The following is a 26,739-nucleotide window of genomic DNA, read 5'->3' as shown; positions in this document are numbered from 1 at the left end:
TCAAACGAATTCGATTATAATTGAGAATAAACATTTATGTACAGGAATCCACAACTATTTTTCGAATTATTTGGAAAGTTCTTCATTATGTTGAATTAAATTTCTATAAAGCACCGTATACACATATCATAATAAATTCGGAACGATGGTTCCCTTCCGATACAAAATATTTTCACTTGCTTTTTGAATTTGAAATTGGATTTAGAGGAAATTGAGAATTTGCGCCTGATTTTTGTTTACTATTTATCAAACAAATACTTCTTCATTTTTTTTTTAAATAAAACAAATGAAAATCCCTCCCGGCGCTCGATCGGATTCTATCCGATCCGTCATAATGCGCCCATCACTACCCGTGTGCCAACCTTTCAAAAATTGACCACGACCACAATTTGTTTTTAGCCGAAAGCTCGTCTAAATTTTTATCAAATTCAGTTGTTAAAATGGTTCTTTTAACTAATGAAGAGGTAAATAGTAATCGTATCGGAACGCCCGGGGTCAATTACATTATGGCCATGTTCGCTAACCCCACCTTCCCATTCACAGTTCCTGTCGAAGCTTACCCTGCTAGCACAATCAGCCCGAAAAGATTCCTCCTTCACAGTCACAATAAAACGATGTAAGTAGCCTGCACGTGTAGAAGACTTTCACCAACAAAAAAACCCTAACGATGGATTTCGCTCCTTCCTCTCCGTTTTGGCAGACGATGGGCACGACCGGCCAAAGCCGCGGGAAGGAAAGCCACCCCTGCCGACACCCGCCGAGTACAGCTGCCTGATCCGGGTCCGGTCCGGTGCGAAGAAGCTCTCGACCGTGGTGAAGCGGGACGAGGTGGCCAAGTTCATGGAATCGTACTCGAAGGTGCTAAAGTCCAGCATGGACGGGCTGAAGAAGGTGAAGAAAGTGAAAAACAAAGCCAAGGCAGCCCAGGGATAGTGCGTTTGGTCACAGGGCGAAACACTCATCGGATACGTTCCACCCGGGAGTGCGCTAAAAACAGCGCAGGGCTAACCGCGTGGTGTTTTGTTTTATTTTAAAGTGTTCGCTAGTTTATCTATGGACGCGGTGCAATGTGGTACGGCACACACATACGGAAATCATAAGTGCATTCTCTTTATTCGTTCATTTTGATTGGGAACAGATTCTTTCTGTTGCATTGCTTCCGTTCCCTACTTCCTTACTTTCGTGCGAGGCCGGATCCAAATCACCGTCAAACACCGAACTATGTGTTTTGTTTTTCTCCCACGCGTTTGAGATCCGCCACACACACACACCCACAGAGCTGGCAAAACGAAGAAGATGGACAGTGTAATTTTGCTGTAGAATTAAGCGTGTAATGAATTTAATATAAAAGAGAAGGTGAATTTAAACTGCAAACAACGTGCGCTAAAAGTGTATACAGAAGTTAAATTTCGTTTTCCTGCGATTTGGCCCGATCAAGTCGCTTGAGTTCGTTGAGCTTCTCCGCAATCTGCAGCTGGATAGTGGCGCGATGCTTCTTCCCCTCGCCCAGTGCCTCCATCTCTTCCAGCCACTGAACGCGTTCGTTGATTTCCTCGAGCACTGCAACAAGACCAAACCACGTGTTCAGCAAAGCGGAAATGCAAATCGAAACCAAATCCAAATCCTTACATTCACTTGCCCGATCGGGCGGTACGAAGTCCATGCAACCTTCACTCTTACTACGCACCACCCGCCGACGGCGGCCATCGTCCGGAAAGATCTTTATACCGCTCATCTGTTCCTGCAGCTTGAGCTTCAGCTTTTCGATCGGTTCCTTCGATTTGTGCGGCACGTACTTTTCCACATCGAACGCACCGCTCTCGATGATGGTGTTCAGTGAACGTTTCTTAATGTTTTTCCGCGGTATGGCCATCGGGAGAAAGTTACTGTACTCCTGCTCAAACTTCGGCTCCTTCGGCACCGGCAATGGTTCGCCATTTCGCAGATGGTAGTTAATTTTGTTGCGCTGCAGAATCGTCAATTTTGCTTCTTCCATCAAAACTAGAGGACAAACTTTGGTTAGAAAACGTTCCGGACATGCAATTGCTCCTTATCATTGCTTTACCTTTTATCAAATCTTGAGTTTCCTTCGTGTAGCGTGCTTTGGGCGTATGAAACAGGCCACCCTGGGCCACCCTCGGGCTGGGCCAGTCCGCCATGCTGTCTTGCTGGGCTGGTGGTGTGTGCACTCCGGCGTACTGTGATGTAATGCACAACACAAACACCCGTGTGTATCCGTGCCGTGTCCTACTTGGGCACCGGGAGGCACTGACTGGCTGTCTTTCTGCCAAGGATAAGTTCACGAAAGTTTGATTGATTGGGACAGAAGTTTCGGGGTAAAAGGAGGCACGGGAAAAAACTCCTTACTGCTGCAATTGCACACACAGTAATTGTGCTATGGGTACGTGTATGGAGGTAGTTGATGGGGAACAAAACCTCCCCTCCATACAAAGTACTGCACGCAATTCGGGTTCGGACCGTTGGTTGAAGGCTCTACACACACTGTGGAGGCAATAACAATTTATGGCTAGCCGATGATGGCTTTCAGAAAACCGGCGATAAATGCAAACGTCTCCCATGGCAACAGCGACCATGGGGCGAGCGGGAAGGTTTGCTTTCGTCGGTTGCTATTCCGGCTGTGTTGGAGTGAGTGAGAGAATACGCTAATACAAACACATACGCTCATTGTTTCCTTTTCACTCACGCATACATACGCATATATGCGCAATGCAAGGGTCCTTACAGGGTTCTATTGACTTTTTTTCTATCTCTATAAAACACGGTGAAATATATTCCTAAACACTTGTCCTTCATACAACTTTGGGGCCTCGTTCTCTTAGCTTCAGCTGCAACTGCTCGTTCCTATCGAGCGAAGATTCTTCCTGCAGCTTTTCTTCGGCCTTCAAATCGAGAATGGTTCGCACTTCTTGCTTCACCTTTTCAATTTCCTTCATGCTTTTGGCGGATATTGGTATCACCGCGTCGATTGAGAGCAGCTTGGAGGGTACCAACTCTTCGGGACACATTTTAAGACCATCTGAAAGTGGAAAAGGGTTTGTTACTGCTTTGGTCGGTCGGCTGAAATTAGTCCTACTTACCCTCGAGCGAGTGGAAATATTGTTCATATTTACAAATCTCTTCCACGGCACCTTCCTTATCCATCTTGTTGATAATCAGTGCGCACGGTTTGTCGAGCAGCGTTTTGTCGTACAGCTCCAGCTCCTTGTTCAGCGCGTACACCGTCTCTAGGCAGTTCCGTTTTTGGTGCTGCTGGCTTAGCTGAAACCCAAACACGTCCACCATGATCAGCAGCAGCCGGGTTCGTTCCACGTGTTTCAGGAACTTGTGCCCCATGCCAAAGTTGGCGTGCGCTCCCTCGATCAATCCGGGCAGATCGGCTATCGTTATTTGCCGGTAGTCTTCGTACTCTATCGTTGCAATTTGCGGTCGTATCGTTGTAACTAACATTGAAAAAGAACATCTTGAAAAACAATTCACTTTAAATCGACTCCATTCACTTACATGGATAGGAAGCAATCTTCGGGGATGCATTCGAGATCGCTTTTACGAGTGTACTTTTGCCCGCGTTTGGAAATCCCACCAACCCCACGTCTGCGATCAGCTTCAGGTCCAGCGTGAGCGTACGCAGCTGTCCGGGTTTACCGAGGAAGGAGTTGCCCGAACATCCGCCACTTCCACCACCGGACGCCAGAAAGGTTTTACCTTCCTCATCCAACTCGCAAAGCAGCCCCGTCTCCTGCTCCAGCACCCGTATACCGACCGGCACCTCCACCTTTTGATCCGTACCCCTCCGGCCAAGTATTCGGGCCTTCGAGCTTTCCTCCCCATTGCCGGCGACGACACGCTTGTTCGGATACTTCTTTACCACATCGCGCAGCGATTTCCCCTCCTTGGCGACGAAATAGACCGCACCGCCCTGCCCGCCGACACCGCCGTACTTGGGCAGTCCATTTCCCCCGTGGCCACCCTTCGCCGTTATCCGCAGTGTGTCCAGGAACCGGCTCTTTAGGTAGTTACGGATTGGCTAAAAAGAGAGGGAAACATACGTTATAAATGTAACTGACTCATTATCACATGCTAAGTTACCTTGTTGACCGATTTTAACAGATAATGTTGAATAAAAACCATTTTTCTTATGAAAAATGCATAGCGGCGTAGAAAACCCGGCAGTATGCGCGTGCTCGTTTGTTTTGGACCACGTTTGTTTACATCCCGTTTGACGTTTGGCCCTTTCGCCGGGAGCAACTGGGCTCACTTCACGCACACGCATTCCTCGCGCTGTCAGTGGATGTTTTTATTGCATTTTTCCCTATCCGCCGGACCGATCCGCAGCAGCAGCAGCGGTCGATGTAGCAAAAGTGTTTTGTTGCCCATAAAAGTGTAGAGTGTTTACCAACTCCCGGCAACGTCCTGCCCGGTTCATATGTCCAACCTACAGCGTGTTATGATGAAGTCCAGACTGCCACCGATGTGTCCGAATCCGCGCTTCCCCAAGCCCAGGTAAGAAGACAGAGAAGGCACACCACCGTCGCCATCATCAGCTTACGGCATTAAATTTTCACGACCCCAATTTTTCCTGCCCGTGCGATGACCCTGTTGCGTGTGGCGGATTCCGATTTGTTGTGTTTCACTTTTTCAACCTTTCCCTTTCTACAGCGATCGGGGCTTTCGGCGTCAGACGGACTACAATCCACTGATGTGGGATGAGTTCTTCGCAGAAAAGAAGGACGTTGAGACGAAGCAGGGGAAATTCCGGGTGTATCTGTCCGCTCCGTCCGAAGCCGGCGCGCCGCTGCTCGTTCTGCTGCACGGTGGAGGGTTTTCCGCCCTGTCCTGGGCTCATTTCAGTGTAAGAAAAGCCACTTGGATTCTTTCTCTTTTACTGTTAAGATCTTTATTTTCTGTTTTTAGAGTGAAGTCACGAAACTGATCCACTGCCAGTGCCTGGCAATCGACATCCGCGGACACGGCGATACGTACACGGAAGAAGAAGATGACCTGTCAGCAGAACGGCTAGCCACGTATGTGAATTGCCGTTTAAATTGCCATTCCTTCTCCTCCTCCATCCCCTCCAGATAAGCGAGACTGAAGAATCATGCAATTTTATCTTTTCATTTGATTACGCCGCGAAATGGGCAGCGATGTCGGGGACGTGATGCAAGCGATGTACGGTGAATCCGCCCCGCCAATCATACTGATGGGACACTCGATGGGCGGTGCAATATGCGTGCATGCGGCCAACTCGTTTGTGCTACCGACCCTGATCGGTGTGGTTGTGATCGATGTCGTGGAAGGAACGGCGCTGGAAGCGCTGGCCAGCATGCAGAGTTTCCTCCGATCCCGTCCGAGCACGTTCAAAAGCATCCAGCACGCGATCGAGTGGTGCGTTCGAAGCGGCCAGGTACGAAACGTCGATTCGGCACGCGTCTCCATGCCGGGGCAGATTATAAAGTAAGTTCTATCGATTGTCTTCTTCTTAGGATATGAATTTTAAACGCTTTTTTTCACCTTTCAGCATCGAGACGAAACAGCTGGCAACGAACGAGCTGCCCCTTAAAGTGGAAGGTTCGTCGGAGGAAAAGCTTGAATTTAAGCACCCTAATGCCATCGCGGAAGACGCGGAAAGTGGCGATACGGCGAGCGCCACAGCAGAAACCGATCCTGCCAGCAATGCACCGGCCGCCGCCGCTGCCGCCTCCGCCGTCAACCTGCGCAAGTACGCCTGGCGCATCGATCTCTCCAAGTCGGAAAAGTACTGGGAGGGATGGTTTTCGGGGCTGAGCCAAAAGTTCCTGGACATACACGTGCCCAAGCTGCTGCTGCTGGCCGGCATCGACAATCTCGATCGTGCGCTAACGGTCGGCCAGATGCAGGGCAAGTTTCAGCTGCAGGTGCTGGCCCGCTGTGGCCACGCCGTGCACGAGGATCGGCCGCACGAGGTGGCCGAAGTGTTGGCGACGTACTTGATACGGAATCGTTTCGCGCAACCGACAGCGGACGGGCAGTTCCTGAAGCATATGCCGGCGTGTTAAACGGCCTAGAAGCGCCGAACTTATGCTTTCACTCTCTCTTCTTAAGTAAGCAAATACATTTTCTATTTATGATTTTAGGTGACACGATGTTGTTTCGGATTTTAGCTTCCCGAAAGCCTGTAAAGCTTGTGCATTGTTCTGCTCCCCATTCATATCACATTACAATCATCATTCCAGCGAAGAAAAATTGCAAAAGGGTAGTTCCAATCAAGCGTAACACTTTGATTGAGCACACACATTCCGATAAATGATTCACTTGTTATAATTACATTACCCATGTGATTAACACGCCTCCCCCCATCACCGACAGGTGACTGTTTACAAGCCTGACCGCAAAGAACGCGGCATTAAACAACTAACGTCCAATTAAAAAAAGCTTTTTCTCCCTTCATTTGCACCCCATTCCGAGCTGCCATCTGTTAGGTCTATTAAAGGTCGTACACACACACACACACACACGCTTTTGTGGCGCGAAGGGTGGAATAAATTTCTCATAACGTGCCAACGGGCAATCGGTCATTCATGGAATTCGCCGTTTCGTGCATTCTTGACAGATGAATGGCAGTACGCTTCGAATGAATTACTCGGTTGCCATGGAGATCCACAGAACATAGATAAGCATGTGGCGAGCGCGCCCAACCGTTCCGAGATTTTGAAGATCAAGGCAACACAGACCAGTTTACCATATCTCCCACATGCACGGGAACGGTTTACGAGCAGGCGAGTGAATCAAATTGTTTTCAAATGCAGCAAATTATTCAATTCTAACGCTGGCCCCCTTCCGATTAACTGCGCAAACACCTTCACCATCAGCGCGTCGCGTGTCCCACGTGTGCTGTGTGCCGCACGCGTGCACCGTAAGATTTTCCCGCGCAAAGCCCTGCCACAGCTTCCCAGCGTCGTTCGATCGATCGAGCCCTTGACTTATTACCATGCTGCTGCTGCTGCTGCTGCTGCCGGTTGCCCGTTGTTGTTGAGCGGAAGGGGCAACTTGCAGAGAGTCGCACAGCCCAACCAGACCCAGGCGGTTGCGTTGCGCTGGGCTCATCGACTGCACCTCAGCGCTCGGCTACAGTAACGTTGCTCCACTGGTGCGAAACAGATCAGCAATCGCCGTCGGCTGGAGCTGCTCGTTCTAGACGACCGAGCCCTGGTGGACCTTTTTCCCGATTCTCCTGCCTGGCCTGCCTGTCGTGCGTTCGGGAAGTTTTTTGTTGTTTTGCTCTTTATAAACCCCGATGTGTTATGATTGTTATAATTGGATTTGCGCGTCGAGTTTCCGATTACGCCCCGCGAGCTTCTTCGCCCGAAGCTAGGCCAAGCACACCCGTCTACACTGCTGTCTGTGCTGGTGTGCTGGTCGCAACCGAAGCGAGTCACCGCGAGTCGGGCAGTTGGCTGCAGTTGCTCTCCAATGCGCACACGGTGCGCCACCGTACGCGAAAACAGTGCCCGTTGCGGATGGAGCTTAGCCTCAGTCGCTGGCAACGAGTACAATCGAGCACATCATAACGAACACGGATCGATCCGCTGTGTGTCGGTCGTGTCTGAAAAGTGAAAAAATACTGCCGTGCCGCTTGTGTAGTGTCTTCGTGCGCGTGGTCTGGTCGCCATTAAAAATGTGGATAAAACCAAACACCGTGTACGTCCGATCCAATCACCACGCGTTGTCGATCCGGTAGGCTTTCGGGAAGTCCCCACCACAACCACCAACAACAATCCCGAGGGCCTAGCCCTAGAAGGTGGCATTGTTTGCTCATCTAAACGGCTCGAAACGGTCCAGTTGCATAATTGGCCCGTCCGTCCGTCAGGGTGGGAAAGTTCGTAGAACGCGCTTACGCATAGGCCGGTTCCGTTGGACGCGCGTCTGGGTGTGTGTGTGTGTGTTTTTGTGGTGGGATTTTGATATATATCTACATACACGTACCTGATGAATGTGCCCTAACGCACGCTGGATTCGCAGTTCGCTAGTGAGCACGTGCCACGCTAGACAGGCTGTGCGCGAATCGCGCTTCCGATCAAAAAGTTCCGCACAGCCTTTCGGTAGTGTTTTTCCGGCCCTGCAAAAAGTGTGCGTGTGTGCGTGTGTGTGTGTGTGTGTATGTGGAGGGGCGAGTGTTCGATTACTTTCGCCAAACATAGCACAAACCTTTTTTTTTTGTTGCCCCTACCCCTCAGTCACCCTCCAATGTGTGGGTGTTCTCTTTGCACTAATTAAATAATCAGCCGCGGTAGTCGCGCCGAGGAAGGCAAACAGTCGCGTGTGTCCGTGCTTTGAAGTAGGCTACGCCGAAGTGTTTTGCCCGTAGTTGTTGGTGGTGTCTTGTGTCTTGCTGCTCCTACAGAACAGCGCAAGAGCACACAGGAGGCGTCGCTGCTGGGAAGAGTAGATCGGTGTCGAAGGAAGCGAAGGTGTAAAACCGCGCCAAACCGCGCACCAAGCGTTGCGCGTGTAGCAGTATTAGTGGTGGCGTAGTGTAGCACCTAACTACTACTCGAAAAAACATCACCGGAAGCTTGATGGGGCGTGCAGAACGGGCAACCATGAATGGAAGAAGGAGTAGCAGCAATACGACAAAACCACCCTTAGAACCACAGATGGAGGTGAAGGAGGAGGACGAGGCGGAGGATGGTGGCGAGGAGCCGGAGATACTGGAGAGCGAGAAGATGCTGGCTGAGGTAAGTCGGTGCACACGTGCGTTAGTAGTAAGTTTCCACTTTTTCCCCATCCCAGCAAAGTTGTCGCTACAGTATGGTCATATAAAGTGCAATTATGATGCATTCCAAATTGGAGTCGTCGTGTGACGATCAACACTGATTTCACTGATTCGAGCACGCCGCTCTCCCATTTAAGGCGAACCAGCTACACGCTTTGATCTTCAGCGCAATGAGCTGCGCCAAAGCTGCCGAGTTGCCCCCTTTGATTGTAAATGATTTTATTTGCTCGCTTCCCATGTAAGGCACATCCCATCACATCACACATCTCGGAAGCCACGGGAAGGGTTGGTGCATGAGCCCGAAAATGGACGGGAGATGCATGTGTGTTGCATGCTAATTGAATAATGTTGTAATGGAAGTGGGACCGTTCCGGGGGGGAATACCAAACTGGAGTCCAGACCGGATATGAAGTTGGAGTTCAATTCAGAAGTCAAAGACAAAAACATCTCACGAGTGATATTGTTGGGAAGAAGTAAAACATGGTTACCCTTTTTCCTGAAGAATCCTTCCAATGCATTCAGGTCATTGCGGAGTGCAATCGATGCAACCTACATTCTCTGTATTTCTATATTTCAAAAAAAAAAAAAAAATCCAATAAAACCCCAAGGTCCACGTGGGGCCTCTTCACACACTACAAAGCGCCACCGTTCGCTCAACCGTTCCACTACCGTTACCGGCCGTAAGGCCTTGAGGTAGCCATCAAACCCGGCGGGCGGTTTATCCCGGAAGCACATCAGCTTAAGCAAGGGATAAACTGGCACCCAATCGCGTAACAGAACAGTACAAAATGCACGCTACAGCAAACAGGCCGCCACCATGACACTGTGGATTATGCAATAATAATAACAATAATAGCAAGAGGACACCCATAACAAAAAGGGCGACCGGTCATCATGCTAAAAGAGGTGGCAAGGCACACACACACATACACAAACACATAGACTCATGCACACGCAAATGGTAACTAATCCGTTTACCAGAGTCAATTACAAACATTCACGCTCGAGTACTTCAAGGCAGTACTTACCGGTGGGTGGTTTTGGAAAGGGGGTGGGTGAGGGGTATAGAGCTAAGGGTGTCCCTTTTTCCTCCTTCCCCGAGGTGAGTGTATCGGGTTTTATAATGCAGCACTATTAACATTAAAACATTGTACACCTGTAGCTGACGGCTGAATCGATAAAGGATGGTGTTACTGGTTCCTCTCTCTCTCTCTCTCTCTCTCCAATTTCCTTAGGAACCGTTCGATTTGGATGAGCTACTGCCGGTGATTGGCGAGTTTGGACGGTATCAGAAGCTGCTACTCTGGCTAATATGTCTCCCAGCCTGCATACCCTGCGGGTTCTGTGCCTTCAATCAACTGTTCATGACGGATGTGCCGGAGGAGTACTGGTGCCGGGTGCCGGAGCTCGCCAACTTCACCGCCGAGGAGCGCAAGCTCTACTCCATACCGCTGGTGGAGGTAAGCAGAACAAGCTGATGGGTGAGGTGATGCGACAAAGATCGAACAATAAATCATATACTCCGTTCTTCCGCGCCAAACAAGCACGACGGGGTGGAAAGTTACAGCAAATGCTCCCGCTACGCAGTGGACTGGAAGGAGATACTGAACTACAGTGACGCGAGCGGGGAACCGCTCGCACCTAACAGCTCCTGGCCGACGGAACCGTGCCGGGAGGGATGGGAATACAACACCACCGTGGTGCAGTCGTCGATCGTGATCGATGTGAGTATAGCGTTACAGTGGCCCCCTCGGGAAGGGAGTGCGAAATAAATAAAATCCCCTTGGATTAGCATTCCCTCGCATGCAAATGAAGCAGGCTTAGTAGATAGCAGGAAGATCTGTAAATTCCCCCAAACAACTATACGTAAATCCCTCAACTCTCTCTGCTCTCTGTAGTTTAATCTCGTGTGCGATTACGACATCTATCCAACGCTTGGGCTCGTCGCACTCAACACCGGCGGTCCGGTCGGCGTGTACCTGTTCGGGCTGCTGAACGATCGACTCGGCCGCCGGATATCGTACTTCTCCTGCCTGGCCACGCTGCTCGTCGGCAGCTTTATCACCGCCGCTAGCAGCAGCTTCTGGATGTGGGCCTTCAGCCGGGTGATCGTGGGCCTTACCATACCGGCCGTCTATCAGATCCCGTTCATCATTGCGCTCGAGCTGGTGGGGCCCAACTACCGCTCGTTCGTCACCGTGATGACCTGTACGTTCTACACGTTCGGCATTATGATGCTGGCGGGCGTTACCTATCTGATACGGGATTGGGTCCTGCTGACGCTTTACACTTCCGTGCCGTTTCTGCTCTACTTTCTGTATCTGCTTGTAATGCCTGAATCGCCCCGATGGTTGCTGATGAAGGGCAAGCTGGAGCAGGCGCTACTGATACTGGAGAAGATGGCACGTGTCAATGGGAAGCAGCTGCCGGATAGCTTCCGGAAGCGATTGCAGCAGCGCGTGCTGGCGGAGAAGAGCCGCACGACGAAGCGGACCGAGGCGACGATCGGTGCGTTCGATCTGTGCAAAACGCCCAACATGAGACTGAAGACGATACTGATCACACTGAACTGGTTCGCCAATGAGACGGTATATCTTGGGCTGAGCTATTACGGGCCGTCGCTTGGGGAGAATCAGTACCTGAGCTTCTTTCTGTCCTCGCTGGTGGAGATACCGAGCTACATCATCTGCTGGATCATCATGGATCGGTGGGGTCGTAGGTGGCCAATGTGTTTGCTGATGATACTGAGGTGAGTTGGAGGGAGGGTTGAATATCTCAAAGTTGAGGAAGTAATGCTGTTGTGTGTTCTTTGCAGTGGAATTAGCTGTATAGTGACTGTCGTATTGACGGAGGATGCCGTAACGGAGACTCTCATCCTATATCTACTCTCAAAGTCGATGATATCGGCCTCCTTCCTGATCATTTACCCATTCGCTGGGGAACTCTACCCGACGCAGGTGCGAGGTGTTGGCATTGGGACGTCCAGCTACATCGGAGGATTGGGTCTTATCGTCATCCCGTTCATTACATACTTGGTAAGCATTGACTTTGAACTTCTAAACCAAAGATCCTAATGTTCCTATTTCCAATTTGCACCTCACAGGGCAAAGAGAACCTCCGCTTACCGCTCGTCATAATGGGCTGCGTGTCCGTGCTCGGTGGCTTCACCGGCCTCCGCCTTCCGGAAACCCTGCACCACCGACTCCCGCAAACGCTCGAGGAGGGCGAACTGTTCGGCCAGGACTGGACGTTCGACGAGTGTTTCCGCTGCATACCGAGCAAAAAGTCCCCGACCAGCTCGTACGAGAACCTGTCGCACGATCCGTCCGACGCGGCGCTCGAGCTGAACGCGGGCGTCCCAATCAATGCGGGCCCCCTAGCGACCGGGTCCGGTTCCTGCTCGACCGAGCGGACACCGCTCGAGCTCGCCCGGATAAGGCGCCAGTCGATGAAGCGACTCGTACGGCAGGCCAGCACGATGGACACGCAAAAGACGAAGGACGGTGCTATGCAGCTGACCTATTGGTTTTAAAGAGGGCTCGCCCCGGGGCTGGTGAGAAGTTTGCGAAGGTTTGTGATATATATAGAGAGAACGTTTCGTTGCATGTGAGTACAGCAGGTTTAGAACAAAATGACACAGACACCGTGGATGTATTTTTTTGTATTAACAATAAAGAAATACGTATATGTATATTTTCGAGATTTTCTCATTCATGGGATTTGTATGTGTGTATGTCTCGGTTGAGTGTGCCTGCTGCCCCTGTTTCACTGTCACTGTTCGCCTTTTTCCCTCTGCCTTTTTCTCTGCGCTGTTCTACTCTCATCTGTAAGATGTGCTCTGGCAATGGGTTCTCTCTTTTATTTCTTTTGTTTTGTTTGTCTAGTTTATTTCATATAACATACGATCTCCTCTCTTTTGTTGGTGTGTGTGTGTGTGTGTGGATGATATAAGTTTATATAGTTTATGGTTTTGTTTTTGTAACACGTTCACTTACTGGCTGACGATACTGGGTTTTGTGTTTTACTCTTTAGCTGAGTGTGTGTGGTTGTTGCCCTTTCTGCGGTGCACTGGGGTCCAGGCTTATACATTTATATAGTTGGGTAAGTAGTGGTGATGATCGCCGGCCTATTTTCTGTCCCTTCCTTTCGTATGGGTTGTTCATACACACGCACACAAACACGCACTGTGGGTTTGCTCTTATAAATCGGACAGTATAACATTGAGTATATTTCGCAAATATAGTGTATTGGTTTCAGTATCTGTAGTCCATTCCACACGTTTTCTACCCTCTTGTTCTCTTTTCCTGTTTTCTCTTCTTCGTTTTGCACAGCTTTCCTTGTTTTTGTTTGTTTTTTTCTTCTATTTAATATTTAAATAGTATATCATTTGTAAAAGTAAAACTTACTTGCTAGTGTCCTTAAAAGGTATATCGTTTGTTCTCTTATCTTTTTCTCTCTTTTTATTCCTTTTTACTCTTTCTCTGTTTTTCCCCTACAGTCCATAAAGAAGGTTTTCTTCTGTTTCTAGTATAATATCGTGCTGCTTCCTGTTTTTTTAAACATCACTTTTTCTCTTTTTTGCCTGTTCGCCTTACACTACTTGGTTACAGGTTTAGTGAAAAAAAAAACACAGACACACATGCATGCATGATTTCGTTTGTCAGCTCATTTGCTTCGCTTCTCTTATCTCAGCTTCAGAAGAACATACACACACACACAAACTCACACACACACACTCACATACCGCGTGTTGGCATAATGGTTTTTTTTCTGCACCTGCTTCGGTAATGCAGTTTTCACTATCTTTTGGAGGATATGTTTCGAAATCGTTTCTCCAGTTTCTCTTCCCCTGGCTAACAACTAATAGGATGATATTGAACGTGTCGATTCCACAATCAAACCGAAACTGTGGCTCACACAAATACACACATACAGACCTACACATTTACACATCAAACCGGGCGATCTTCTAATATGCGCAAGTTTGTACTAGTAAAACAAATCGGGAAGGACGACGAAACCACAATTAATCTAGCTAATAAGTTACTAATAAGCAACACAAGGCGCAAACGTGCGTGCTGTTTGAGGGGGCAAATCGGGGGGAACGGTGAGGAAACAACAACGGGGTGCAAACAACGATGGACACATTGATACGTGCGATTTTCCACTGCTCTTAATGCTAAAATGCCTTACGAACGATCTTGTAGCAAATTGTAACTGAACAAGAAAAATGCGTGATGGTGGGAACTCTATGGCTATTCAAACATGAATAATAGTATTTTTGTTCTGCCTTTTTCTGCTTCTGTTTATCGCTGTATTATCATCTCTTTCAACTAGTCTTTGATGCGTTTATATATTTAATCTTTTTTTTTGTCTTGTTGTTGTGTTTCTAGATAGAATATTTATGAGGACGGAAGTTAAATGGTTCATTTATGTATATTTATGTTTATTTCATATGCTATTTCTCTCGTATTCTCTCTTTTATATTGTTAGTGGTACATTCAGTGGTTTTGTTGTCCCCTATGCCTGTGAAAAAGTGTGTTTGTTGCAAAATTGAAGAAAAAATCGCTCGTATAAAATGGTTTTTGCACATCATTTAAAATATCAGCAAATACACATTACGTACTGACAATATTTATATATCCATCTAAATACAGTGAGGTAATACAGCAAAGGCGACTAACATTGTGTTATCGAATGATAAAGGCTGTCGTGAGAGATGAAATTTGGAAAGCTTACGTGCCTGGGACTGTGTGTTTATGCTTGGATGATTCACCTTTTTTGTTTCCCCATATTTTTTTATGTTTCCATTCCTTGAGGAAAAACAATGATTTAACTCAACGATCTGCAAAAAAAGTAAGCTTTCGTTCGTCCAATAGGTAGCTGTGTACTATCAATTATATCACAAAATGGTGCCAAAAAATGGGGTCAAAAACGTAAGGGTACGCGCGAGATTTGTACGCGGCCACTGTAATGCCGCCGCCTTTTAAAAGGACATACCATATCTTTTCTTACTAAAACGTATTAACATCCAAAGGTACACTAAAATATATGTGTTTTCCACATTCGTTTGTTTTTTTTTTTTTTTTTTGTTGGTTTGTTTGTTTTTGATCCATCCATTCCAAAAAAGTCAGCAGCTTTCGTTGGCTTAAGAGCGAAGAATTTGATTCTGCTCCTAAGAATGTATATCTACGCGTAACACACACACACTACACGGTTCATCACGGTCAATGTATATTATTCACTAAGCAGAAAATTTGGTTCCCTTTTGTTGTGTTTTCCTTTTTTTCATTCTCTTGTCTTGGTTATGGTTGCGTTGTCTTATTTTCCGCTCTTCATCGCATAATTTTTGCCTTTACCTAATTCATTCCGAAAATCTTGTTTGCCGATCTGTTGTACAATCGTGTTCAATACGGTGTGCTTCTAGTTACAGCTACAGTTTACAGGGTATAGGTTAACTTCAAGGCATTCGTTTTTTATGTCTTTTTTCATTTTGTGGTTTGCTGTGTGCTTTGCGTCGAATAATATCAGGAGGCTTCAGGTATTTTGTTTGTGTCATTTTTTCGCTTATTTTCTTATGTTCTCTGTTTGCTATATGCGTCTGTAAGGTATGTGCGATGCGGAGGTTACTATTTATTTCTTTAATGTCCTTCATTTTTTTCGATTCGATTTTCCGTTTATCTTCCGTTCCTGCGAGGCAGGGCAGAACAATAAAATGGCACTTTCAGGTATCTGTTCGATTTGTTCGATTTGTTCGTTTCTGTACGTGTCTTGGTTGCCGTTGTACCTATCAAATGCATCAGTAAAAAGTAATGAAAAGATGGCTTTAATGTTTACAAGAAGTTAAAGGCAAACATTTGTTCGAAATCGGTAAGGCGCTACTAGCCGGACACTTGAATAATGGTGAGTCTTTGTGGGCATGTCAATGTTAGGCACGTGTGAAATGGGTTACGGTGTGTGTTTTTTTTAAGATGCCTCCGATCTGATCTGATACGAAGTGCTTCGAAGAGTACGAGATTAATTGAACGTTAAATTGAACGGTTCACAGTTGAATGAAAGGCGACTTAAGGGAGGGACAAATGAAAAGAGGCTTGTAGCTTCACAGGTTTTTTTTTTTAAATCTAGTTTGCGCTTACGATCGCTATCGTATCGTAGTGTTGGTAAAAACTAAAACCTTAAACATAAAACCACTTTGCTAACAAAAAACATATGTACAGAAGCATCCTTAAGCTCGAGCTCGATATAATTAAACTATTAAACAAAAACGAAACGCACTATGATAAAACAAAACGCACACTAAATATCTTCACAGTTTAACAAAACACGAAAAAAAGGGAAAGATTACACTATGAAAGTAAAAGATACCGGTACGTACATAAAATGTAAAGTGGAGACAAAATAGTACAGAAATTAAAAAAAAAAAAAACAAACACATATCATAAAACAACAAACGTAAATGTTCAATGGCAAGATTCTGGTAACGTAATTATTGCTATTCAAGCAAATCAAGAAGTAGATACAAAAGCGGACGGAGAAGCGTCTCCTGAAGCTCTCCAACAGCGGTAAAACGGGAACCTTCTTCTACGGGTGTATGGAGTGTACATGTACGTGGGATGTTTCGGGTTGGAGCAGGGCTTCGATTGGGAGCATCGTTGTGATTACACACTCTCTCTCTCTCTTACCAACACGGATTGTACTACTTCCTACTGATAAGCTCCTGGGTTTGTTTGTTTTGTTTGTTTGTTTGTGCAAGTTATCCAAGTTTTACAATCTCTTTTTTACCTATCCTATATTGTACGTAACACTGAAGGGTTAGAAGTGTCTTTTATGTTTTGCATTTGCTAGTGAAAATGGCTGTCTCATATGCATTTTCACTTTTTGTTTTGTCTCCTGTACGGCTCGGTTAAGAAAATAGCCCCTGTTCTTTTCTCTCGTGTTTGGGATTTTCTTCATTTCTTTCCCCAAATTACAATTAAAATTATCCGACTAGCATAAAAGTATCGCAATTATGTTTTCAAGATTATGTTTCCTCTTTTCTTTCTTCTTTCACTATTTTTCCCTTCCTTTAATCGATGTGTAGAGCGATGTGTGTTTTCTTCGACTTGCTTCTATCATCACTCGTCGCAGGATGCTTTTGTCTTATATTACTATCGCCTTTTCCTTCGTTTTTTTCCTTTTTGAGACGCTGCACTATATATATATTTATGTGTTTTGTTTTCTTGTTTTGTACTACTTTATGGTTATCGTATTAGTTGTAGCTTTATGTAAGATAGTGGGTAATATAGCTGTTGTGTTTTTGAAACATCATTCAGGTGCCGAATTGGTTTTAACATCAAATGGAGAAGTTTCTTAAGACGTTTGCCGGTCCCCCACACAGAATCTCTGGTGTAGCTTGATCGTTGGGAACAATTTAACATATTTTTTTTTTTTGCATCTTACTCCGCTTAACAAGAGTTCAGCTGTATCGGTGACAAAAGTGCATCGAAATTGATTTATTTTCATCACTCCACTACAACCACCCCCTTTCCTCATGATACCTCTAACTACAGTCCATTTGCATTGAACAAAAACAAAAACCGCCAAACTTTCCCTCTCTGCGATATTGGGAAGAGTCGCGGTTGCCGAAATGCATAATATACATAACTCCCCTCTCAAAAAAAGATCCGCCAAAGGAAAATACCGGGTTGCGGTCAATAAATTATCTGCCCCGTTCGGGACAATCTACATTTATAATAACCGCTCCACACCAAACCAAACCCCAAAGGGAGGATGTTTTTTTGTTTTGCTGCCCGAGGGGAGGCACGATGAGGCCCCCCCCCCCCCCCGAGGGTGGGCCAGTAAGCGGTTGATGAACCGAACAGAAAACGCATGCTTCATTTAGGATCGTTCCCTGTTTCGCTACGTCCCGCGCTAATGCATAATTCATGTGTAGAGTTTGTCATGTTTGGCAAGTATGAAACCAACAGAAGAAAGGAAAAACCACAAACCATGGAAGAAGGAAACAGCATCTTCCGAGCAATCGAGCCGGTGGACCTCTTGCTGGTACACGCAATTTGGCGTACACTGTGCGACAAACTATGCTATAAACGAACGAGACTCCTCAGTGCACGTCTCCTCCTAGGTGAAAATCGAAAAACTCATCAATATAATCGCACTTTAATTGCAATTCATTTAAAACAATCAAGCACCAACGTGCCGACAAAGTGTGTGGATGTGTAGCCGGGGCCCGGGCGGGAGGACAGGGAAATAAAAGCTGATGAAAAATTGTCCCATAAATCAGCTCTTTCCGATCGAAGCGCTTGGAGACCAGTTTGCTTTTTGGTGGGGAAGACGACAGCAGATTCCGGAGTTATGATGTGGGATTGAAAGTTCGGGATTCGGGATCGATTACCTACCGTTCGACGTACTTAATTCTACTCCCGCGCGCACACACACAAACACGCTTACACACATTTACAAACTCACACACACACACATGGGTCTTCTTACTATCTAAGCTCACACACGCACACACACAAGTATAATAAATTTAAGGATTATTTCCCTAAACACCTAACACTGGCTGCTGCTCACAACGGTCGAGCCAGGTGTACTGCAATTCTACTAGCCTACTATGATTCTTGTCCACATGTCAAGTGTCTTTTAGTGGCTTGTGTATTGTGGAAGTATGTACGGGTGGGGAGGGAGGTTTAGAAGGGCAGACTGGCCAAGAACATGTTCTCGATCAGGGGCGGCGCCGGTACGAGATCCTCCAGCTTGAGATAGAATATCCGCTGCAGTCCCTGGACGCTGAGCGACCGGAGCTCGGGCAGCTTGCCGAGCAGCCGGCTAAAGTAGTGCGGTTTGCGCTGCGCCTCCGAGTTGTACGTGACGTGATCGCGCAAGCTGCTGATGATCTTCATCTGCAGCTGCTCGACCTTTTTCGGCTCCCGGAGACCGTGGCGTTCTAGAGAAGCAGGAAGAGAGAGGTAGAGAGAGGAAGAAGCAGGTTAGTAATAGAGCGATTTATCATAAATCAAGCGAACGAACGAAGCGCTTGTCAAAACTCTCGATTGCACCCACGAACCAATCAACGCTCGGTAATCGATCGCACGCCGCATCTCGGTTAGAAACAGGTTCTACATAGACCTATATGCCGCGTGCCATCTGTTCTGCCCAGGTTTGTTATCTACCTACTCGTCCGAAAACGGAATATTAATTATCTTGTCATGGTAGCGTCTGTCTCTCCTCCACTCTCAAAGAGGCGTGGTAATTAATTCCATGCTAATAGAGTGCTAATAAGTGGGATATTTGCAATATCCAAACTGGGTCGCTTCGGGCCTGGATACTGTTACCCAGTAGCAGATGTTTCAGGGGAGGTCTTCTTTTGCCTCCGCCGTTACCATTTTAAGCTAAAGAACATCGACGCAACAACCCAAAGCCTTCATATATGCAAGATCGATTTGATTTATGGTTCCAATAGTGCCTCCCTTCCCTTCCCACAAACACTGGCGTGTCTCCCAAACTTACCCGTTACGAGCGTCAGCGCACACAGGCAGGCAAACGCGGAGATGTCGATCTGCATCGCGTGCAGGCTCTTGCTGAACTCCAGTATCGCGTTCAGCCAGTCGCCGAACGATCGCTGGCACTGGTGGCGGTGCAGGACGACACCGTTGCAGAAGGTCATCTTGGTGTCGTCGCTGCGGGCCCGGTACGATAGCCGCAGCACGAACAGCTCGAGCGAGGCCGACTGGAACAGCAGCTCCTGGTCCTCGACGCTGAGATCGTTGTACCCGGGCAGCTTGTCGGCAAAGTGTTTGATCACGTCGACCGAGGTGGTGAGCAGGTTGTAGAACTGCTGCACCTTCTCCGCCTCGGTGATGATCGGCTCGTTCTGCCCCGGCTCCCGGTACTGGCTGTAGTCGAGGCTGGCGAGATCGGGCGTCGTGTCGACGTGCGCACGCACCAGCGCCGTTATCATCGAGACGGGCGGGCTCGGCGGTGACTCCTGCGGTGACTTCGGCTTGGACGGTAGCCGACCGCGCCGACCCTTCAGCGAGTCGGTGCGGACGACCTCCTTTACCATGCCGACGGCGAGACACTTCTGGAAGCGGCAGAACTGGCACCGGTTCCGTCGCCGCTTGTCCACCGGGCACGCTTTGTCCGCGAGGCACACGTACTTGGAGCCCTTCTGGACGGTGCGCTTGAAGAAGCCCTTGCAGCCTTCGCACGTTCGCACGCCATAGTGCTGGCAGGCGGCCGTATCCCCGCACACGGCACAGAGTTGCGATGGGCTCTGGGAGGTCGGGGTTGCGCGGGCCACTACGGTAGAAGCGGCAGTCGGTGGTGGCGCCACTACGGGAGTTGGGGCACCTGCTCCAACGATACCGCCGGCGGAAGTTGCTGCTGCGGCTGCTGCTGCCGCCGCCGCCGCCACCTCATTGTTGTTGATCGTGTTCGGATTGTTGTTGTTCATGTAGCCTGGAGAGCTGGATGCCGAGCTGGAGGCACTCGGAAGCGCCGAATACTTGTTGTAGATGGCAATTCGGGGCGGCTTGGGGCTTTCGCTGCTGGACGTCGACTCGGAGCGCTGTATCGGGAGGGACGAGCGGCGATGGCAGGTCGTGGTGACGTGCAGCTCGGCCACCGTCGGGAACGGTGGCAGCGAGTACGTGTCCTGTGCACCTACCTGTCCACCATAGCCCTGGGAATGGAAAAGGGGAACAAAAGTTTGTTGTTGAAGAAGTTCTTGGAATTAATTTTATATGCTCCAATCATACTTACAGCTGGATGTTGCTCGTACGAAGGGGAATAGAAGCTTCCGGTAGCAGTTCCACCAGCTCCACCACCTCCACCACTTCCTGGAGGTCCTGCCGGGTTGTTGTACTGCGTAATACCTCCACCGGCTGCTCCCGCCGTGTGCGCACCAAACTCGTAATGACCCTGATGCAGCCCGGCACCGACGAGCCCAACGCCACCGACCGCCACTCCACCATGATGCTGATGGTGATGGTGCTGATGGCCATGCCCGTACACACTGCCATGGTGGGCGTAGGCCGCCGTCACAGCCTGATGGTGGTGCGGGGAGCTCGCCATCTTGAAGCAATCGTCGTCCATCTTCAGCCCGTAGCTGGCCAGCTGGTTGTACTTGATCGGGTACGTTTCCTGGAAGCTGGGCAGCAGTGAGGCGGCCGCTGCTGCTGCCGCCACCGACTCCACACCGCTCGGACCGGCGGTGGCCGGCGCGTTGGGCCTTAGCTGTCCCTGCTGCGCGTGAACAATCGCTTGGGGCAGACGGGCACTGCTCGCCAGCACCGGATCGCTGCTAGACCGTAGCGTCAGCAGCCCGAGCTCTTCGGTGGAGGACGACTCGAACAGGAGATCCGTGTCGGGCGGCTCGGTGGTGGGCGCTCGTGTCGACGGCCCCGCACTGAACGGACTCGGAAGCTCCTCCTTGTAGGACGCCTTCAGCAGCGCGGACGGGATGCTGTCGCTCGAGCCACCGAACGTGGACGGGTTGTCCTCGAGCCCGACGAGCGTGTCGCTGGAGCTGTTGGAATGTTGCGTCTGGTCCGCTAGGTACGACTCGGTGGTGATCGATTCGGCCGGCGTGTGCGGCTGGGCCGCACTGAACAGCTCCACGAACTTGTCTAGCCCGGACGCGAGCTGATGGTGTTGGTGCTGGTGAGGGTGCTGTTGCTGGTGGTGGTGTTGCTGCTCGTGATGAAGCGATTGGGAATGTCCCAGCGACGGATGGGGCTGTTGTGGGTGATGGTGATGTTGTTGTTGATGATGCTGCTGCTGTTGCTGCTGCTGTTGCTGCTGCTGCTCCTGTGGCAGATGCGAATGGTGATAGGACGACTGCTCCTGATGATGGCTCTGCGATTGTGACAGTAAATAATCAAATGAAGAAACGGAACTAAAAGATGACGCCTGGGCGTTTACGTTGCACGCAAAGCGAAATAAGAAAAGAGACAAAAAACAGAGAGAGAGAGAGAGAGAGAAAGAGAAGATAATTAATAAAAGAGCGCAAAACAAAAATGGAAAAAGAAACTGCAACACTTTCCCGACTGCCATGCCATGGAAACGAATGGCGATTTTTCGAGGGAAAAATTTCGCCCAAGAGGCGTGGCTTTCGAGCGCAATCGCCGTTTCGCGCTAGTTTCCGCTAGTTTCGCGCAAGCAAACCCCCTTTCGGTACGTCGCGGCCATTGCTACAGGAGGATGAGAAGATGTAGCAACACACACACATACACACGAAACAAAAAAAGAAAAAAAGGCAATAACCATTTCAGCCCGTCCGCTTTCGTTCGTTCCGCTGCATGGCCACAGCAACTTGCTCGTTCATTTCCACGCAGCACACTGCTTTTCCCACCTTTTTTCCACGGTTGATGACGTGCTCGCTGTTGCTTGAAGGAAAATTGCTCGCTCGACATTTTACCGTTCGCTTCGGCTCGCTGCCCGCCAGGGAAGGTGGAGGCAAGTGTTTTCAGTTTTCCATTGGCCGACGCGGTCCCCTACCTTACCTGGGCTTGCCAAGGGGTAAATATCAAAAGTCAGCGCCATGATTGGATGGGAGTGGGAGCTTTGTTGCTCGCACGGAAGGATACCGAGCGGTAGGATAATAAAAAATTCAACCAAACCGTGCAAAACTCACTTAAAACTGCGATGAGTTGGGCTGCTATGAGGCAACCACATAGACACAGCAGGAATAACTTATTCATTCGGTTGTTGTAAAAAGGGGTGCAATTTAAAGAAGGGCGGAAAGAGTAGTTGTTTAGTATCCTTTTCGCGTGAGCAGTGTAAATTAAGTTTGCAATTCTATGCTCATCAAAACTGTGGCGGAATAGGTTTAATTGAATTGATGACGTTTGAGCAAAACCTCTTTCAACGTGATACAATCGATTGGACTGCTTTATTTAGGTTTAGTTCATTATTTTTGTTGTATATTATGAAAAAACGTACTTCCTTCCGATCCCATAATCATTCTCTTCCCAACAAATCCAATCCCCATTCCCACCAACGAAAGTCAATCAATTGATTAATGGTGGTCGTGGTACGCTAGCGCTCGATGAGCATGGGCATGACCCAATTATCCGTTCCGGCGTCAAACCTTCCTATCACTTCCTATCTTCGGTTCGGGAAAGCGATCCCTTTCCACGTTTTTTTTCCACGAGCGATCTTGTTTCCCATCGCTTGCGGGTGCCGGAGGCTGCCCGTGATTTTAATCACCCACGCAATTTTTATGCTCCGCAAAGCGAAACGATCGCTCGCCGCAGCGCGGGAAGATACGCGAAAAGCCAGGGCCGTCTCTTCCGAGCCCAAAGAAAAGAAGGGTGGAAAAAACGATCCCGAACCCATGAACTAACTAACGTGGAAATTGATCTTCTTCGATTAAAAATTGTGCTCTGTCATCCCGCAGGCGCAAAAGGCGAGGGGTACTGAAAGGTAAAGATGAGTCTGGTGTTTGACCCAGGAAGCTCGTAAAAGCGTCGCAAGCATCTTCAACAGTTCCGTCGGCGAGGCTTTCACTTTTTGTTCCGCGTGTGCTATCAAATTTCCGATTTGTGCCGATATCTGTGCCAAACTGTCAAATGGAAAGTCGCTTAAAAAAAACGATTGTAAGCGATGTAACCTCACTGTCGATGTCGGTCTTTGATCGGTTCTTATTCTTTCAGACACTGCTGATGTGAAGTGGGCTGCATTTTCTGGTTTTCTTTGCATAAAATGCACCATCAAAGTGTGCCATTTGTTGTTTGATTTTCTCACGGATGCATCTTCCCGCTGCCTGCACCTCCTCGATCGTCTCTCGCGAGCGGCAAGATCGGCCCGTGACCTTATCTTCGAGCGCAGATCGGCCCAAATGGCGTTTGTTGTGCGCCCCACAATGCGAAAGTTGTGGCCAATGATATCTCGAACCTAGCTCTTGGTGAGACGCAAAATCAAATACCCCTTCCTGCTTTTGCAACTCTCAATACATTGTACCATCGCTCCCTTTCCTCCCCCCTTTTTTTTTAAACCGTATCACACGGCCCTCACGGTGGGGATTTGGAAAATAAAAGAACTTTTCCCGCTCTCGCGCGCTCGCGCTCTCGCCCTTATCTGATTATATTAAATTTGAATCCGTGACAATCGCTGCTAAACAAACGCAAGGGGGACACTGGAAAGGGACCAAACCGCGCGACCATCTGGCACGGGCACGGTGAGACATCTTGCTGGCTGAACAAACACTCCACACCCGAGCCGTGAGCGGCGTCGCCGTGGCAGCGTTGTCAGCGGGTGGGCACAAGATGCAATCGCAGTCCCGCACACACATCGCGGTTCGGTATCGGCCAGCCGAAAAGGTAAGCTCGGGGATGGGTCTGCTCTTTGCAGGCACCCAGATCGTGTCGATATGTAGCAGAGGAGCATCCAATCTCGTGCGAGGCACTGCGAAAAACGGATACTAAGAGGCAACAAAGAAGGCCACATTTCGCTCCGATATTGCGCGTTCGTTTGCGTCGGTTTGCGTTGGTTTGCTATCGAATTCAAATTTGCAACAGGAAGATAGTTATTTAAATATGTGATCTTTTTTGTTATTGTTGCTGAGGACCATTGGAGAAAGTGATTGTTGGTGAGATGCTGTTCGTTGCATCACACAGGTGTGCAAGCATCCTGTGTATTGTTTGATTTGAAGTTACAGGCAGCAGAAGACAAGCTTCCAATGTTTGCAGAACAGATAATGCAATAAATCTGTTTGGCATCAGATCCATGCTCAATCTGCCAGTTACTTGTTTCCTTCCATCTTGAGAACTGGTCACCTAAAACTTGTCTGTCTAGAGCTGTTATTCTTCACCTTTAACAACATCAACTTGAAATGAAATAATTTTTTTCCACCACGAAAAACATCATAAAAGCATCAGAAGTGCATTATTATTGAAATGAAACCATCCTTGAAATGATCAGCAAGATTCCTTTTTACACCATGGCAGTATTTATATCCATTTTATAACGTATCATATTCCTTTACATTTCTCACCCTGCTAATCAGCAAGCTTCAAACATGCTTCAAATTGTGAGCAAAAAATAGCCAAACTAAACCAAACTCTCCGCCCAGACCGGATCGACGTGATGCCGAAACCTAAACAACGGCATCTCACCATAATAGCGCATGGGAAAGCGATCCGGCAAAGATAATGGAATCGAGCAGAACGAGACGAGACGCGACCGTCCTCAGCGGGACGTCTTCGTCCGTTTTGTTAGACGGGTTGGGTATTCGGGTGCGATATCGGGACAAGAAATAGGGGCGAGGAGCGTTTGAAATCTCCGGGGGAACACGAACGAACTCACAGCGAAGTTATGAACTTTACGGTCACATCTGGTGCGATCATTTTGCTATTTTAGAGGGAAGTCAAACAAGATCATTTAGATGCGGTTATTGCTTTTGGAAATGTTTAAAGCTATATTAGGGATTTTTCTACTGGTGTTGGAGTTGAAGAGTTTTTGATTTATTTTGATTTTTGAGATTGCACTTTTACATGTTCCGTAGCTGTAACACCTTCTTAAAGCTACATTCACTTGCATAAATCAATCGACACTCGTTGCCGCTCGACTGCAAGTGCAGTCGAGTCCGAGAGAAAGAAAAAAAGTGTCAAACAGCGTCCCATTAAAGAACTCGTGGGCATGTTCCGCCCGTTTTCGCCCGCTGGCCATGAAGCAATCCGTCAAAAAACTCCGACCCAAAGCCATCGGGGGACGCAGCGATCGATTAACCAATCCACTGTAGCCTGCGCTGCTGTACGGCCGGGCCGTACATGCAGAGTTTGTGCGCGACCTCAATGTCGCAGTAACATGTCGAGCGTAACAAAAGGGCAAAACAGTTATCAGCAGGAGCCACAGAAACGGAAAACATGCACCCCAGTGCACCCAGCGCTAAAAAGAGGGGTACTGTCAGGGGGTCGGTGTTGTCTCACGCGCAGCGAAACACGGCAGAGCGGGCCCGGGTAAAAACGGGACCGGCTGCCGAGGAGAAAGCTGTCGAATTCGTGATTTATTGAACGGTTTCGGGTTTAGCCCTGTCCCCGCGATTGTCCCCGGCGAACTGAGCGTTACACAGCGGAGGGTCAGCCCCCCTCGGTATGTGGTCGGCAGGCCACGTTCGCCAATGCACTTTGCACTCCTCACGGGCGGGGGATGGTGGTGCCAAAACCTGACTCCTGCGCACACTTGACGTATCCTTTTGTTTGGATCGTTCGTCATAATCATCGTCATTATCGCGATCATTACCAACACACACACATCCGCAATTCGATATCGACAATTTGCAATCTGAAGATCGCGCATGGACCTGTCAGGCGACGAACCTTCGAATGGTACGGGAGAGAAACGGGCCCACCGCCAACCGGCTTCGTGGTGAGTGGTCGGCCCTACTGCGGGTTTCTGGGTGAAAAGTAGAAAATTTCGAATTGTCTAGTGTGTCTGACAGATTATGACGATGGCAGCCAGCAGCAGCAGCAGCAGCAGGATAACCGATCACCGCCGAGCGGCAGCCTCGGCGCGCACGGTTGACAGTTTGTGCCCGGGTGCACAAGTTGTTTCGTGCAAAGACACGTTAAGATGAGTTTTTGCCTTTGCGAGCTCCCTCCTATCGGGCGCGATCACGGGATAAAGTAAGCTCCCCCTCGGTGACGTCGAACAATCTGTCGATACATCGCCCGATAGGACCGTTTATTAAGTGTTTCGATAATGCTCCGAGGGGTGGTAGTTGTTTTTTTTTTCCAACACCAGACTGTCGCCCGAAGGGGTTTGGTGATCATTGGAGTTACCCGCTGCCGTGAAAGAGGCTGTTATCAGACATCTTTCGTGTGATGAAGTTGGGCTGAGGAACATTTCTGCCTTTGTTGACTTCAATTTTAAGTTACTTCCTTTCATCTTTCTATTGAGCGACGGGTAACGGGTAGTGAAATATTGATGTGTTTATCTTTGCGATCGTATTGGAAAGGGGAGGAGAT

The 26,739-nt window shown here is 48.5% G+C and overlaps 6 protein-coding genes across 19 annotated transcripts in view; 3 read left to right on the top strand and 3 right to left on the bottom strand.

The window, feature by feature from the left end:
- Positions 1-352: 352 nt before the first annotated feature.
- On the top strand, positions 353-988 carry LOC121596731 (signal recognition particle 14 kDa protein). The gene is made up of 3 exons (XM_041921928.1): positions 353-464; positions 544-616; positions 701-988. The coding sequence occupies exons 1-3, from the start codon at positions 441-443 to the stop codon at positions 931-933; spliced, it is 330 nt and encodes a 109-aa protein (XP_041777862.1). The 5' UTR covers positions 353-440; the 3' UTR covers positions 934-988.
- Positions 989-1,148: 160 nt separating this feature from the next.
- LOC121596730 (UPF0193 protein EVG1 homolog) lies at positions 1,149-2,587 on the bottom strand. The gene is made up of 3 exons (XM_041921927.1): positions 2,066-2,587; positions 1,630-2,001; positions 1,149-1,560 (listed from the first exon to the last, which is right to left on the bottom strand). Exons 1-3 carry the CDS (start codon positions 2,157-2,159, stop codon positions 1,403-1,405), a joined length of 624 nt encoding a protein of 207 aa, XP_041777861.1. The 5' UTR covers positions 2,160-2,587; the 3' UTR covers positions 1,149-1,402.
- A 94-nt stretch (positions 2,588-2,681) lies between these two features.
- LOC121596729 (GTP-binding protein 10 homolog) lies at positions 2,682-4,250 on the bottom strand. Its single transcript, XM_041921926.1, has 4 exons — positions 4,108-4,250; positions 3,523-4,045; positions 3,099-3,461; positions 2,682-3,037 (listed from the first exon to the last, which is right to left on the bottom strand). The coding sequence occupies exons 1-4, from the start codon at positions 4,147-4,149 to the stop codon at positions 2,811-2,813; spliced, it is 1,155 nt and encodes a 384-aa protein (XP_041777860.1). The 5' UTR covers positions 4,150-4,250; the 3' UTR covers positions 2,682-2,810.
- Positions 4,251-4,308: 58 nt separating this feature from the next.
- On the top strand, positions 4,309-6,130 carry LOC121596728 (protein phosphatase methylesterase 1). Its single transcript, XM_041921925.1, has 5 exons — positions 4,309-4,521; positions 4,678-4,870; positions 4,933-5,042; positions 5,161-5,472; positions 5,537-6,130. Exons 1-5 carry the CDS (start codon positions 4,445-4,447, stop codon positions 6,051-6,053), a joined length of 1,209 nt encoding a protein of 402 aa, XP_041777859.1. The 5' UTR covers positions 4,309-4,444; the 3' UTR covers positions 6,054-6,130.
- Positions 6,131-7,002: 872 nt separating this feature from the next.
- LOC121596477 (carcinine transporter) lies at positions 7,003-12,475 on the top strand. The gene is made up of 6 exons (XM_041921486.1): positions 7,003-8,732; positions 10,006-10,230; positions 10,315-10,494; positions 10,669-11,519; positions 11,586-11,805; positions 11,874-12,475. The coding sequence occupies exons 1-6, from the start codon at positions 8,574-8,576 to the stop codon at positions 12,300-12,302; spliced, it is 2,064 nt and encodes a 687-aa protein (XP_041777420.1). The 5' UTR covers positions 7,003-8,573; the 3' UTR covers positions 12,303-12,475.
- A 319-nt stretch (positions 12,476-12,794) lies between these two features.
- The window catches only part of LOC121596476 (probable nuclear hormone receptor HR38), a 104,466-nt gene continuing 90,521 nt past the window's right edge, over positions 12,795-26,739 (bottom strand). For 13 of the 14 annotated variants that reach the window (XM_041921479.1, XM_041921476.1, XM_041921472.1 and 10 more), the window contains 3 exons: positions 20,534-21,682; positions 19,280-20,453; positions 12,795-18,716 (listed from right to left, as the gene is read on the bottom strand). In XM_041921479.1, the coding sequence (XP_041777413.1) occupies positions 18,460-18,716; positions 19,280-20,453; positions 20,534-21,682 (2,580 nt within the window). In that variant the 3' untranslated portion in view covers positions 12,795-18,459. The remainder of the gene's footprint in view (positions 18,717-19,279; positions 20,454-20,533; positions 21,683-26,739) is intronic. The other variant, XM_041921483.1, reaches the window with a different exon arrangement.

This window comes from Anopheles merus, chromosome 3R, assembly GCF_017562075.2.
Source record: "Anopheles merus strain MAF chromosome 3R, AmerM5.1, whole genome shotgun sequence".
Lineage (NCBI taxonomy): Eukaryota > Metazoa > Arthropoda > Insecta > Diptera > Culicidae > Anopheles > Anopheles merus.
This window is presented reverse-complemented; position numbering and strand designations above follow the sequence as displayed.